Source organism: Caretta caretta, chromosome 11 (genome assembly GCF_965140235.1).
Source record: "Caretta caretta isolate rCarCar2 chromosome 11, rCarCar1.hap1, whole genome shotgun sequence".
NCBI lineage: Eukaryota > Metazoa > Chordata > Testudines > Cheloniidae > Caretta > Caretta caretta.
The window spans coordinates 191,573-207,994 of NC_134216.1; the positions used below are offsets into that span (position 1 = coordinate 191,573).

A 16,422-nucleotide genomic window follows, 5' to 3' on the forward strand; every position below is an offset into this window, starting at 1 on the left:
TCCTTTTTCTTTGGACACTTCTTGGGCACCGGGAAGCGGGAACAGTGCAAGGAGGATCCCAGTGCTGGCGGGGTGCTCCACACCAATGCCAAGGTGCTAGAAGCAGAATCCAGTCGGGAAGGCTCTGACGCTAGGGGCAGCACCCCTCAGGAGCTCTCTCAATCAGATGTCCCTCTCCTTTTGAGTTCTGGGATGAAAGCTTTTGCAAATCCTGCACTTATCTTTTATATGGAATTCCCCCAAGCACTTCAAGGTGCTGTGAGGGTCACTGACAGGCATTGGCCTGTTGCATGAGGAACATGGCTTAAAGCCAGTTGCGACTCTAACCACTAAACTAAGAACTAAAATTTACTTAAAATGCTAACTAAGTACCTACAAACTAAATAGAAAGGGAATAACAACGGGCTGTTAAGAACCGCTAACGCTCTTGCTTTGCAAGGCAAGGCATTCTGACCAACCCTCATGAGTGGTAAGAAGGAACTGAGGGGGCCTACGGACACATGAGCGTGGCACTTAAGGGGGCGACCCTATGGATACCACTAAGGCAAAAATCTCCGATGACTGTGCACGCACACACGTAGAATGGAATCAACATGAGCAAGCACTCGAAGAAGAGGTCAACACCAGATGAGAGGAGGGTCAGCAAGGGGAGGGGAGGGGAGGGAAGAGGGGTAAGTGAGGTCAGCTACAGCAAGTACATGGAGAGTTCTAATAACCAAGGAGGTACATTGTAAACTGGATCCTGAAATGAATGGGCAGTGTGTGAAGATGTGTATGGACAGCTAAGGAGGCCCGCAGTGGTCTCCATAGAGAATACATTCCTGAGATAAATTCAGTAAACACAAAAATCCTCATTATTTAAAGAGGACATTTCTTAGGGATTTTAGATCCAGAATATGACTACCCTTAAAAAGGGAACTGCAAAAGATTAAAAGAATTAAAGAAGCTGCTAGCAATGTCCTGTCAGTAAGAGGGACATTTGGTCCATAACAATGCACCCCAAAGAAAACATTGCACTGAGCACACAATTCCCCTCCCACCTGCCGCCACAGAAGAACAAAGCACACATAACAGATGTTGTTAGTCATGTCACTTAATGCATGACTGGAAGGCGCTCAGACACTACAGTTTTGAGGAAAATATATGAAGAAGAATAGACCCAAACTGAACTGAATCCTTCTGGCATCCTTGTCCCTCTACATTATCTCTTCTGCTCTTGTGGCTTCAATTACGATCTCTGCTGTGCTGATGAATCCATGGTATCTCCCCACTCACTCCAGCCTCATCTCTCTTATTGTCTCTCTAATATCCCACTCCCAGGGCAAAATTAACATTGTGAAAACTGAACTCACCTTTCTCCACAAAACTGCCTCTTGTTCACCCTTCTCTATCATTGTTAACAATCTCACCCAGATTCACCATCACTGTGTCATTTTCAGCTCCTTTCTACCCCAGCTATACAGCTGCCAAATCCTGTTGCTTTTCCTATATGACATCTCCAAATTCCATCCTTTCCCTCCCCATGACTAGAGCTAAAATCTTTATCCAGGCTCTGGTTGTCACTTGCCTCCACTGCTACAACCTCTTCCTCTCTGGTCTCTCCAAATCTCACCTCTCCGTCTGCGAAAAATTCTGCCTTGAAAAATCTCTGCTGCCTGTTACTCCCTCTCTTTAAATCCATCCACTGGATCCCTCCTGCCTTCTGTATCAAGTTTAAGGCTCCTCATCCTCCCCTTCAAAGGCCTAAATAATTTAGCTTAGCTCGGTGCACTTTGCTGTGCAAAGACATCTCTCTCCCACTTCCTCTTATGCCTGGAACTCCCTTTCCATTCTAGTGCAACAGATATCCACCCTCTCCTCTCTCCCATTTCTCCTTTTTGAGAAGGCTAGCAGTGTTTATCAACCACCCAAAGTGCTGTTATTTATTTTGGAAAATCTACCACCCCGCTCCCACTTACTGCTCCTGTTTACACAAGGGTCACATTAGCTCTCTTTTGCCACAACGTTGCACTGGAAGCTCATATTCAATGTCCATTATGACCCCTAACCCTTTTCAGAGTAGTTGCTTTCGAGGATACAGCACCCCATTTTGCAGGTGTGGCCTGCACTCTTAATTTCTAGATGTTCAACCTTGTGTTCGGCTGTATTAAAATTTATTTTGTTTGCACGGGGCCAGCTTACCAAGAGATCAATTACCTTTCTGCTCCCCACTGACACCAGCTAGCAATGCATAAAAGATGTGGTAATTCCGCTCTCCCAGGTTCTGGTGCACAACTCGATTCTGAAATGAACATAAGAGGACAGCTGGTAGCAAGTGAAATCCATGTTAGACTCAGAATTCATGGTAGTGAAGAACACTGAGAGGGCAAGGCCCTCAAGGAATCTCTAAGGCCAATGCAGGCAAAGCAGTAACTGGGACCTTGAGGGTCTTACCACACAAATTAATCTCACATCAAAATATGCTCTTGTTGCTACTGCGCATGTGCAAATTTCTCTGAACTATTAAACAAGAGCAAGGTGTGTCCAGGAACTGAAGTCTCAAGTGAGGTCCTTGCCCTTAGCCGTTACCTCAACTGAGTGTTTCACCTTCCTAACATAATGACAGGTTTCAGAGTAGCAGCCGGGTTAGTCTGTATTCGCAAAAAGAAAAGGAGGACTTGTGGCACCTTCGAGACTAACAAATTTATTTGAGCATAAGCTTTCATGAGCTACATCGAATGCATCCGATGAAGTGAGCTGTAGCTCACAAAAGCTTATGCTCAAACAAATTTGTTAGTCTTCAAGGTGCCACAAGTCCTCCTGTTCTTTTTACCTTCCTAAGTACACTTATTCAGAGCAGAGGTTCTGCAATAATGTGTGAGATTAGAGCTCTGGTTGATGGGAGCAAAGTGCCCAGGAAGTCCCTCTCATCCAGATCCCAGGCTCTTTTGTCCATATCATGGAACCCAGCCTTTATTTGGACAATCACTGAATGACATACGGGTGGGGGTGTACAAAAAGGAGGGCAAATTTACAGGAGGGCACATTTTGACATATAGGGAGACCTCAGCAAAATGTATATAGTCGGAGGTGCCATTTAGGGAGGGCAGGGGAGCATCTCCTCCCCCCACACCCCCGAGTTTCATACCACAAAGGAGCGCAAACAGGAAAATGAACCACTTCTCCGTGCTCTCGCCGGAGGAGCCAGAAGCCCTTAGCTGTGGTCTGAGAAGTTGCTGCAGAGCTGTCCCTGAGAACCTGGACAAGCAGCTCCCCCCACCCTGGCTCAGGTTTTCCTGGCTGTCAGCTCTGTGGCAGGGACCAGGAGAGCTGACACTCCCTCTCCCCCCGCCAGCCCCCGCAGCCCCAGGATCAGAGGGGCACTCAAAGCAATTCATATGGGTAAAAAGAAAAGGAGGACTTGTGGCACCTTAGAGATTAACCAATTTATTTGAGCATGAGCTTTCGTGAGCTACAGCTCACTTCATCGGATGCATACTGTGGAAACTGCAGAAGACATTATATACACAGAGACCATGAAACAATACCTCCTCCCACCCCACTCTCCTGCTGTGGGAGTGGGAGCAGTGGGGTGGGAGGAGGTATTGTTTCATGGTCTCTGTGTATATAATGTCTTCTGCAGTTTCCACAGTATGCATCCGATGAAGTGAGCTGTAGCTCACGAAAGCTCATGCTCAAATAAATTGGTTAGTCTCTAAGGTGCCACAAGTCCTCCTTTTCTTTTTGCAAATACAGACTAACACGGCTGTTACTCTGAAACCTGTCATATGGGTAAATAGCTCCTTGTTATCCAGCTGATAGAATGAGAGCCAGGAGAGAGCACTTTCTGGATAGCCTTGGCCCAGAGAAGGGACCTAATGTGGGCTGATCTCCTTAAGTCTCTCCACAAAGCTGACCAATTTTATTTTCAGTGTAACAGTCAGTGCTGCCCTTATACAAGTCAGCTGCGCCTGATGAAAATCAGAGGAAGTTACTGTACATACCTCTACTTCTCAATCAGCAAATAACAATGTTTTCTTTCTTGAATTAGCCTACGTATCCCTGGGACATTTTTTTTAAACAATTCCTGGAAGGCTCTTAATCCTACCAGGTTGTTACAGCCTTGGAACAGGTCTCTTTACTAACTTCCTTAATATATGAGTATGCCCTTGAAGCGACAAGGGCAAATTTTCTTAATATTATTTAAGACATATAGGATTATATATTATATTTTCATTAAGAAATGGTTAAGAATCATCCAGTTTGGCTACTGCAGATACTGACTCAGGAAATCTATATCACATTATAGAATTGAACAGTTTCCAGAGACTAAAACAGGCTTTTAGATCAGTCATTTGTAAATGCAAGTTCAATTTTTAAATTCATTTTTAAGTTTTAATCTTTACATCTTTAGTACCTTGAACTGAAGTGTGTTTTCATTTGTTTATCAAATGCATTGTATAAACAGATTACAATGTTTAAGACTTTATTTATAATTACTGAGTAACTTAATAGGACAAGAAAACACATTGCTATTGAGAAAAGGTGATAATATTTTTATCTACTGAAAATACACCTTCAGGTGTCTTAGCGCTGATAGGAAACCCATGTTGGCCTACCTATTGTAATATTTTCTTTTCAATTATCACTTTAAATGCTTTTCATCTTTCCTTTTTTGAAGCTAGTGCCAAAACAAATTTGTTCTCTAATTTATTAGTTATTCCACGTTTTAGAATGATTGAGGGGAGACAACTGCTTTAGACTTCATCGCTTTTGAATGAGAAATCAAATATACAAATTAAGAGTGCACGTTTTCTTGCTTATAATTTTCTAGACGGTAATATAAATGAAAATAAAAGAATATGTGGATGTTTCAGGGTGATTGCTCAATATCATTGTCCTTACAGCTTCACACCAAATACTCTGCATGAATTTTATTTACCGGTTAAAGTTATTAGTTCTTGTATTAAGGTTCCAAAACTGATATAGGAAAGTAAATGCAAAGTAATGCACATTGGAAAACATTATCCCACTATGCATACAAAATGATAGGCTCTAAATTAGCTGTTACCACTCAAGAAAAAGATCTTGGAGTTATCGTGGATAGTTCTCTAAAAACATCCGCTCAATGTGCGGTGGCAATCAAAAAGGCTAAAAGAATGTTAGGAACCATTAGGAAAGGGAGACAGATAAGACAGAAAATATCATAATGCCTCTATATAAATCCATGGTAGCCCAGACCTTGAATACTGCATGCAGATGTGGTCACCCCATCTCAAAAACAATATATTGTAATTGGAAATGGTACAGGGAAGGGCAATAAAAATGATTAGGGGTATGGAACAGCTTCCGTATGAGGTAAGATTAAAAAGACTGGGACTTTTCACCTTGGAAAGGGATGACGAAGGGGGGATATGACAGAGGTCTGTACAATCTTGACTGATGTGGAGTAAGTGAATAAGGAAATGTTATTCACATAACACAAAAACTAGGGGTGACCCAATGAAATTAATAGGCAGAATGTTTAAAACAAAGGAAGTACTACTTCACACACTGCACAGTCAACCTCTAGGGTTCAAAAAAGAACTGGATAAGTTCATGGAGGACAGGTCCATCAATGGCTCTTTAGCCAGAATGGTCAGAGATGCAATGCCATGCTCCGAGTTTCCCGAGCCTCTATTTGCCAGCAGCTGGGAGTGGACAACAGGGGATGAATCACTTGATGATAGCATGTTCTTTTCATCCCCTCAGAAGCACCCACTGGCCACTGTCAGAAGACAGGATACAGGGCTAGATGGACCATTGGTCTGACCCCGTATGGCCGTTCTTATGATACCTCAAGGTTTGGGATTGTGAATATCTTGCTGTATTATCTCTTTATTGTTCTAAACGTACATATCAAAACTTAATATATTGGCTTTAATTGTTGTTTGTATATATTGTCTTTCTTTGTATAGGAATTAGACACACTGCTTCTGTCAGCTAATTTCTAAGTTATTATCTGCAAAAAAAAACAAAACCTAGAGAGTTTTCAGGTGCCTAAGTAGCCCCTGGAATCACAGTTAAACTTGCCCTGCTACCAAAATCTGAAATTGTGGCCCTAAATATAGCCCCAAGATTTCACCACTGGTTCCAAAAAGGGCACATTTTGATTGTTAATGGAAGCCTATCAAGAGTTGCCCACCCTTTGGTTTCCACCTCTGCCCAAGGAGGGCTCTTATTGAGGACTATGGGGTACAAATATAGCCCTTAATCCTAGAAAATCTTCACTACAGGAGTTTTTAATCCCCCAGACAGTACCATCGAACTGGACTTCCTGTATGAATGAAAACTGATGACATGACAAATAACTGACAAGATGTGGCCCTTGAGTAATTATCACTTGACTTAGGAAAATGTACTGTAGTGTGGCTAACAAACAAAACTCACTACCAGTTCCCAATTTTAGAAAATGATCTATCATACACTAGAAAGGCACTGAGTACATTACAGGGAAAGATCAAAATATTTAACATACTGTTTCTAAAATGTGTGTTTCATTTTGAATGCTGATCTCCTTCAGTTCTTTTAAAGGTCCTGTCTGATAGGCACCTAACTTGGACTTCACAGAGTACATCCCAGACACCACTAAATAGCCAGATTTGGGGGAAAAGTGATTCAAAATATTTCCATGCACAATGCATTCAGAAATATTAATTTTTAAAAATAGCATAGTGACTTTGAGCTGTACAGTCGTCTTCCTTACCTTGCTGGTTTGATCATCTCACAGCTCCCTTTGAATCCATTTGCAGGATCCCCATCTCCTGTTGTATCAGATTTAAACAACGTCTTCTCCTTCAAGGTCTAAATCTGCCCCTCTGCTTATCTATCCTTGCTGAGCTCCATGTGATACCCTGCCCCCTCCACTCCTGCCCATCAGTTTGTCAATCTTTTAAACATTTTCCTCCATGCCTTCTTTCATGTATTCCCCCAACATCCCTAAACTCATCTGAAAGGACCCTCCCGTTTTTAAATCTTCCCTAAAATCCAATGTAGGCAGCATAGCAGAAGTGAACTTTGTTGATTTGAACAGACATTCATTTTGTTGTTCCTTTCTCCTGATCTCAGTATACCTGTCAACTCCCTGGGGTACAGACTGTCCATTACAGTGTGTATGGAAAGTACCAAACCATATTATGGGCATTACCACAAACAATAAATTGAAATTCATTTATATTGGACATTACTTATGATAAAGTTTACCTGACTAACTTATTATGAAAGAGTAGTAGTGATTTAGTCAGGGATCGGTCCTGCTTTGAGCAGGGGGATGGAGTAGATGACCTCCTGAGGTCCCTTCCGACCCTGATATTCTATGATTCTATGTCAGTTCAAATTGGGTTCTATTTTGCATTTACAATGGAGGTTCAAACTCCTTTTTGTTGTTGTTTTTTAAAGACAAAACAGTGTATCCACCCCAAATTTTGAGAATATGATCTCCGAGGAAACTTGAATTTTCTGAGGATTTAAAAAAAAAATCTGTTAATTAGTTAAGTACTAATCAGTTAAAAATTGGTTTTAAAGGAAAAAACCTCATGAAAACAAGTATCTCTAAAGAATCTCAGGGTTTTTCAGGTACCATTAATTTGAAAACTACAGACTGTATAAAATCACAAACGTACCTAGTAAGAATATCAGGGTCTCGTTAGAATTATATTATTTGTTAATTAACAAAAGAAATTAGTATCATTCATCATATCAAGCTTTCTGTGCTGCATTTAGCCAATGGAGAAAATGTTGTAACGTCCATTCTCTAGTGCAGTACGCAGATGCCTTGTTGAACAGTTTAGGAAAAGAATACAACGTGCCTTTTGCCATAGCCCACCTGTAACATCCCCTACAGCTGAAGCAGAGCATTAATAGGGAGCACAAAGAACATGTTTTGCAAGTCACAGTCATTCATGTTGCACTGAAAAAGATTTTCAACAAAGGAATGGCTACTTTGATGAATACAAGGATTTCTGTGAGATCAGTTTTCCCCAAATATGAGCACGTGCCTAAGAACATAAGTACAGCCATACGGTGTCAGACCAATGGTCTATCTAGCCCAGTATCCTGTCTTCTGGCACTGGCCAAAGCTTCAGAGGGAAAGAACAGAACAGGCAATCATCAAGTGATGCATCCCCTGTTGCCCATTCCCAGCTTCTGGCAAACAGAGGCTACGGATGCCCAGAGCATAGTGTTGCATCTCTGACCATCCAGACTAATAGCCATTGATGGACCTATCCTCCATGAACTTATCTAGTTCTTTTTTGAACTCTGTTCTAGTTTTGGCCTTCACAACATCCTCTGGCAAGGAGTTCCACAGATTGACTGTGCGTTGTGTGAAGAAATACTTCTTTTTGTTTGATTTAAACCTGCTGCCTCTTAATTTAATCGGGTGACCCCTGGTTCTTGTGTTAGGTGAAGGTGTAAATAACATTTCCGTCGTCACTTTCTCCACACCAGTCAACATTTTATAAACCACTCTCATATCTCCTCTAAGTCATCTCTTTTCCAAGCTGAAAAGTCCTAGTCTTGTTCATCTATCCTCATATAAAAGCTGTTCCATATCCCTAATAATTTTTGTTGCTCTTCTCTGTATCTTTTCCAATTCTAATATGTCTTTTTTGAGATGGGGCGAACAGAACTGCATACAGTATTTAAGCTGTGGGCTTACCATGAATTTGTATAGAGGCATTTTGATATTTATTGTCTTATTAGTTATCCCTTCCCTACTGGATCCTACACTGTTAGCTTTTTGGACCGCTGCTACACATTTTGCAGATGTTTTCAGAGAACTAGACACAATGACTCTAAGATCTCTTTCTTGAGTGGTAACAGCCTTAGCTCACGAAAGCTCATGCTCAAATAAATTGGTTAGTCTCTAAGGTGCCACAAGTACTCCTTTTCTTTTAGCTAATTTAGACTCCATCATTGTATATGTATAGTTGAAATTATGTTTTCCAGAGTGCATTATTTTGCATTTATCAACAAGGAATTTCATCTGCCATTTTGTTGCTCAGTCACTCAGTTTTGTAAGAGCCCTTTGTAACTCTTTGCAGTCAGCTTTGGACTTAACTATCTTGAGTAATTTTGTATCATCTGCAAATTTTGCCACCACACTGTTTATCCCTTTTTCCAGATCAGTTATGACTACGTTGTACAGCACTGGTCCCAGTACAGACCCCTGGGTGACACCACTATTTTCCTCTCTCCATTCTGAAAACTGACCATTTATTCTTACTCTTTGTTTCCTATCTTTTAACCACTTACTGATTCATGAGAGGACCTTCCCTCTTATCTCATGACAGCTTACTTTGCTTAAGAGCCTTTGATGAGGGACCTTGTCAAAGGCTTTCTGAACCTCTAAGTACACTATATCCAATGGATCACCCTTGTCCACGTTTGATGACTCCCCCCAAAAAATAATTGAAATTGATTGGTAAGGCCTGATTTCCCTTTACAAAACTGTGGAGAAAGGAGGAGAAGGGGTCAGGGTTCTTTGGGATAGCAGTGAGGGTGGAATTTGTGGAAGTAGGTACTGAAAAGCTAGCATTCATGTTGGGGCAAAGTTTAAAGTTGTGATGCATTGTAGATCCGTATTAAGGCCATGCTAGTGATGAGTTGGGTCTCTCCCAGGACTGGGGACTAGAGGACATGTGCTGTTGGTTGCCTTACCTTTTAATTTCCTTGCTGTTGGGATTGTGTGTTAGGCAGGTTACATATAAACCATCCTTAACTGACACACAGCATAATGTTTTAGTGTAATAAATAATGCAACAGCACAAATGCATTCCATGTACTTTCCTAACTTCAAAGGGTACTTAAACAAGGACCATTGGCAACTGAATCTCCCTGGCTAAGTACATCCATCAAAATGTGCCCTTTGAAAAGCTAGTAGTGACTATATTAGTCGAAACATGCCTTCCTTACTCTGGGATGAAAAACAAGGAGCAAAAAGGTAGGAGAGGGTCTTGCCATACCTACCAAAATAGGCAGCCATAGATCACTCGGCCAGATGGTGGACAAGTTTTGACATGGCACCATTTCGGAGAACCTACTGGTAGAGTCTGCACACACTCTGAGAAGGAATGAGCCTCATATCAGCAGCAGCTGCTCCTGGTCTAACTACAGTAGAGTGCCTAATCCACATGCCCTCCAAAATACAGTCACTGCAGAGTACAGATTATTTAGGAAGAGGGTAAAAGCCCTTTAAGGAAATGGCACTGAAGGATCCAGAGCCCCTAAATGCCATGGCCTGACCTCACATCCCCCAGGCTGCAAAGGTTAGTCAGGCAACAAGGGAAGAGTTTGAAAGGCCCCTTCTCTGAAGCAGAGCATTAAAACAAAGCTCTCCATGAACAAACATCCTTCCTCCTATGTCACTGGTACGCATTTGGAATGACCGGAGAGAGAACATCGTCAACAATATCCTGGAGAGGTGATGCCTTCACTGCAGTGACTGGACACAGAGGTAGCACTGTCCAACCGAGAAGGGGCAGCCCTGCTTGGACACTGCCTCAGGGGAGAGAGAGGGAATGGAGGGGCTCACAAGACTGAGGGAGGGTGGGGAGACGCACCCCCAGAAACAAACTTTACTCACCTTCTCCAATAAATCTGAGCATCAGGTTAAGGGGGAAACAACATTCAAGTGACCTCCCAATCTGATTTTCTGGTGACTGCCAAAGAATTTCCGAGCCCCATGGGAATTAATCCAGTGCCGCTGTAGTGCAGACACTTACTACAGTATTGGATGGGGTTCTTCTGTCACTTCTCCAAAAGGTGTTAGCTTGGTCAACTGAAGAACTCTTCCATACATAGTCTTGTCTACACTGGGGCTTATGTCAACAACTATGTCCCCCAGGGAATTTTTCACACCCCTGCACAACATTGCTAGGTCAGCCTAGGTTTTATATGTAAACCAGGCCCCAGGCTACAGGAAAGAGGCACTGAATGGCCATGAGCATTACTTTCAGAACAAGAGATTTAAGAGAGAGAGTGGAAGAGAGGTCAGGCCCAGCACAGGGTCTGTGGCAGGCCAGAGTACACCAGGAGAGGCAGAGGTCAAGCCCAGGGTATCTAGTGAGGTCACAGAAGCTAGAGATTCATAGTTTTTAAGGCCAGAAGTGACGCATTACAATAATCTAGTCTGACCTCCTACATAACACAGGCCACAAAACGTCCCAAGTGATTTCTGCCCCAACTTCTATTTGAGATGGAGGAGCCTTTACCTGCAGAAAGTGGGAGAGGAGAGAAGAGCAGAGGAGAGGCTGAGCTGTCACTCTGTCCAAATCGTTTCTTTTCTTTTTTTAAATCAGCACCAGCAACTGCATTGGTCCAGGGAGAATTACTTTCAATGGTCCTAAGCACCTGCTGCTCCCCTGGAAGTTAGTGGGATTTGCAGTGCTCAGCATCTTTGAAAATCAAGTCACTTATTCAGGTCTCTTACCTTTAGGCATCCAAGGTTGGCCTTGGGCAAGACACTCAAGCCAAAATTTTCCCCACAATAAGTCACTAACTTGGCTGCCACCTGACTCTGTGGTCCAGATTCTCCAGTCTGTCAGGGCCCCTTTGTGCCATGTAAGCTGCACAAAGTGCTTTAAAGCAGCCAGAGATGGCCTGTGGAGCACTCACCACATAAAATAACTCTCTGCTGATGTCCAGCTGCCTTCTACCCCAGCTGCCTCCCGCCCCCCAATCCCAGTGTGATGGGAAAGGGGTGGGCACATGTCAAAGCCATTCCAGCAGTGGGGACTGCGCAAAAGCAGACCTCGACTCTGCTCAATCCTCCCCCGACATATCTTAGGGTTGCCCTTGTGCACTGGCACTGGGCAGCTCTTATATCAGAGAGCTGCAACGGGCTCCCTACAGCTGCCATTGTTCCTTATGTCTGAGTGCAGCTTGGACATGCTGGATAATATCTTCTTAACTCCCAGCCAGGGCTTGGCTGTTGACTGCAGCTCCCAAGAGAACATACACAAAAGGGAACAATCCTCTCTTGTTTTCCAAGGGAGCAGCATGAACTAAATGGTATAACAGGCCTGCTCTACTACTTCTATGGATTAAAGTATTCGTGATATTTTGTGACAGGAACCTAAACTTTGTTCCCATCTCATGCATAGATATTAAGGAATCTATAGATGCAGGGAAGGGTAAAGTAGTGCAAACTCCTCAGGGCTCACAGAGTAGACATGGCCTTACCTGTTCTAAGTAAGATACAAAAGAAGTCATGCCATTGCAGGGAAATTTGCCCACCCATTTTCGCCTTCCACAGCTCCTCCCCTCTTGGATGTGTGTGTTGGAGCAGGAAGGGGCAGAGACAGCAAGAGGAAAGGATACAATCGGTGACTCGCCCTCCCTGGATATGTCCATGATGGGAGAAGTGCAGCTGGATGAACTTGCCAAAGCGGCTGGAGTTGTTGTTATAAACCGTCTTGGCATTTCCGAAGGCCTCCAGGATCGGGCTGGGGAAGGAAGACAATCATGGACCTGAACAGCAGCACCAACACCAGCGTGACTCAGGCAGGGTTTGCTTTGCACCAGGTACATTCTGCCATCTCAGTATTACATTCACCATAACACAGACTGGAGAAAACTGCATGTATAAGCAGCTAGGCAGAGCTGGAGGGGAAAGGCTGGCAGTGTTGGCAAGAGGCAGCTATAACACACTACTAGATAGGCGTTAAACAATGGGATTGGGATTAGTTAAATCAGACCCAGGTTCATGTGGGCAATCAGCACTAGCACTGTTTGGGCCCATCTCACATCCAAAACAAGTCACCCTCCTAGCTATGCCTTTATTGCTGTTGGAGGCTAGAGAAGCCAGGACAATAATTTGTTAAGAGGATGCACAATACAACACTATGCAGTAGAGGTAAACTGGGCTCTTGTTGCCCAAGATTTTCAGAAAAGTCACCAAAGTTTGGGGCAAACCCCTGTCTTAAGAAAACTGCCCTGGGATCTTTAATGTCCATTCAGCATGGACAAGCCTCAATTGTTAAGGTTTCAGGATGAAGATCCACACCCACGAACCTGCAGGGACTTTGGTGGTCTAGCCCAGGGGTGGACAAACTATGGGCCGCGGGCCACATCCGGCCCATTGGACCTTTCAATCTGGCCCTCGAACTCCCAGCGGGAAGTGGGGTTGGGAGCTTTCCCCGCTCCAGTGCTCCAGCCAGGGAATGGGGTCGGGGGCTTGCGTTGCTCCACTCCACATGTGCGGCAGGTCCGCACAGCTCCCGGAAACAGGAAGAGCCAGGAGGCTCCACACGCTGCCCCTGCCCCAAGCACTGGCTCCGGGAACCGCGGCCAATGGGAGCTGCGGAGCGGTGCCTGTGGACGGGGCAGTGCGCAGAGCAGCATGGCCCTGCCTCCGGAGGGGGGACGGGCCACTGTTTCCGGGAGCTGCTTCAGGTAAGCACCACCTGGATCCTGCACCCCTGAGGGGCCCCCCTCCCACACCTCAACCTCCTGCCCCATCCCTTATCACCCTCCAAACCCTTTGATCCTAGCCCAGTGCACCCTCCTGCACCCCAAACCCCTCATCCCCAGCCCCACCTCAGAGTCTGCACCACCAGCCAGAGCCTCACCCCCCATGTGCCCCAAACCCCTGCCCCAGCTGAAAGCCCCCTCCCACCCTCCAAACCCCTCCATCCCAACCCGGAGCACCTTCCTGTACCCCAAACCCCTCATCCCCAGCCCTACCCCAGAGTCTGCACCCCTAGCCAGAGCCCTTATACCTCCCGTGTGCCCCATTTCCCTGCCCCAGCTGGCCCTCCATACAATTTCCATACCGAGATGTGGCCCTCAGGCCAAGAAATTTGCCCACCCCTGATCTAGTGAGACTAGTCCCAACCCTTGTTCTCACACTACCTTTGTCTGCAACCTTGGGCAAGCCACTTCTTTGCCACATCTTCCCCATCTGAAAATGGGACAACATAACTACAATGGGAAATAGGCTTGAATAGAGACTGGGAGTGGCTAAGTCATTATGCAAGGTAACCTAAGTTAATTGTATCCAATTTGCAAATGAATGCCTATTCAACAGTTTCTCGCTGGAGTCTGGATTTGAAGTTTTTTTGAAGACTTTGATTCTTGCTCAGCAGAACGATTTTAATTACACTTCAAGGGCAAAAAGCCAGTTTCATTCGAACAGGCAAAATGGGACCACGATTAGAAATATTCTATTTAAAAGTTTAACCCAGTGGCTCTCAACCAGGGGTACGTGTACCCTAGGGGAATGCAGAGGTCTTTCAACAGGTACATCAACTCATCTAGATATTTGCCTAGTTTTACAACATGCTATATAAAAAGCACAAGTGAAGTCAGTACAAACTAAAATTTCATACAGACAATGACTTGTTTATACTGCTGAATACACTATAGACTGAAATGTAAGCACAGTATTTATATTCCACAGTAAAAATGAAAAAGTAAGCAACTTTCAGTAATAGCATGCTGTGACACACTTGTATTTTTATGTCTGATTTTGTAAGCAAGTACTTTTTCAAGTGCAGTGAAACTTGGGGGTACACAACACAAATCAGACTCCTCAAAGGGGTACAGAAGTCTAGAAAGGTTGAGAGCCAGTGGTTTAACCAATAGAAAGATTAAAAGTCCAGTGGGGAAAACAAAACACAAAGAAAAGTCAAGGCCACTTTGCAGGAATGCTCTCTAAAGGTTTATATTTATCACTAAAACGCATTGCGATTTTTAACAAAGAGGACTGCATTTTTTTGAATGTGTGGATGATGCCCATAGTCTCTTCTGTGCAGTTTCAGAGAGAAGCAGGTCCAGGATTACGAAAAGGTTAAAAAATAATTATGACCTACAATGTTATTTGAGATCAAATACTGCTGGAGTTTGCAGAAAATAGCAGGTTGTCTTGACTTTGGACAAGGTTAGCTATGTGAAGGGATTAGAGTAGCAGCCATGTTAGTCTGTGTCCGCAAAAAGAAAAGGAGTACTTGTGGCACTTTAGAGACTAACAAATTTATTTGAGCATAAGCTTCCGTGAGCTACAGCTCACTTCATCGGATGCATTCAGTGGAAAATACAGTGGGGAGATTTATATACACAGAGAACATGAAACAATGGGTGTTACCATACAGACTGTAAGAAGCGTGATCAGGAAAGGTGAGCTATTACCAGCAGGAGAGCTGGGGGGGGTGGGGGGACACGACACGGGACGACTTTTGTAGTGATAATCGAGGTGGGCCATTTCCAGCAGTTGACAAGAACAGTAGGGGGGGAAATAAACAAGGGAAAATAGTTTTACTTTGTGTAATGAGAAAAGGAGGACTCGTGGCACCTTAGAGACTAACCAATTTATTTGAGCATAAGCTTTCGTGAGCTACAGCTCACTTCATAGGAATGCATCCGATGAAGTGAGCTGTAGCTCACGAAAGCTTATGCTCAAATAAATTGGTTAGTCTCTAAGGTGCCACGAGTCCTCCTGTTCTTTTTGCGGATACAGACTAACACGGCTGCTACTCTGAAACCTGTCTTTGTGTAATGACACATCCACTCCCCGTCTTTATTCAAGCCTAAGTTAACTGTATCCAGTTTACAAATTAATTCCAATTTAGCAGGAAAAGCTTTACAAAACCTCAAGCCCTACCTTTATACTTTATCCTTCAAAAAACAGGCTTTAAACAAAGGCAAAAATGAAATTATTTGTACTGCAATAGCACCCAGACAGCCCATGCAGGACCAAGTTCCTCTGCTCGGTGCTGCACAAACACACCAGGAACCGTGGCCCCTGCCCCAGGCCGCTTACTGTCTAGGTCCTGACCCTGCTAACACTTACACATGAGTAACTTTACACACAAGTAGTCCCACTGGTTCATCAACACCGCACATGCACAATATTACACACATACATGTTGGCAGGATCAGGGTCTAATCTGAAACAAAATGACCATGACAAACAGAAGGGGAAGGGAGGACATGGGTGAGGATAATAAGGTCACATGGTTACCACAGTTACATTGTGTAGGTTAACTACCACTTTGACAATTCCTGGTGGTTCTAAATAATCTGAATTTAAATAATAATAGTAATTAAATCAAATCAGCTCTCTCCAACTGCAGCAGCCCCAAGCACTCACTGAAGAGCTGATTTCTAGCAGGGTCCATGGCAGAAGTGGTTCTGGAGGAAGGATTTGAAGGAGCAGAGGGAGTGGCTCTACAGTTTAGCTCAGTGATGCATTCCATGCATAAGGGGCAGCATGGAAGAAGGTGCCGAGGCATTTCTGGGAGAGTGGACAAATAGGCATTTAAGGCTGCCATTATCAGTAAAGCAGAGAGAATGGGGGAGGCAACACAGTGCGAGACAAGTGCAGATATGTATGTGGAACAGAGTTGTGAAGGGCCCTAACGGTGTTTGCATTTGATGCAGTGGAGAATAGGAAGCCTGTGCAGG

At 44.0% G+C, this 16,422-nt stretch overlaps 1 protein-coding gene across 2 annotated transcripts in view; it reads right to left on the bottom strand.

Annotated features, from left to right (window-relative positions):
• Positions 1 to 16,422, bottom strand: part of LOC125644827 (unconventional myosin-X) — a 305,444-nt gene that overhangs the window by 173,173 nt on the left and 115,849 nt on the right. For both annotated transcript variants that reach the window (XM_075117658.1, XM_075117657.1), the window contains 3 exons: positions 12,340 to 12,464; positions 10,604 to 10,617; positions 2,197 to 2,281 (listed from right to left, as the gene is read on the bottom strand). In XM_075117658.1, the coding sequence (XP_074973759.1) occupies positions 2,197 to 2,281; positions 10,604 to 10,617; positions 12,340 to 12,464 (224 nt within the window). The remainder of the gene's footprint in view (positions 1 to 2,196; positions 2,282 to 10,603; positions 10,618 to 12,339; positions 12,465 to 16,422) is intronic.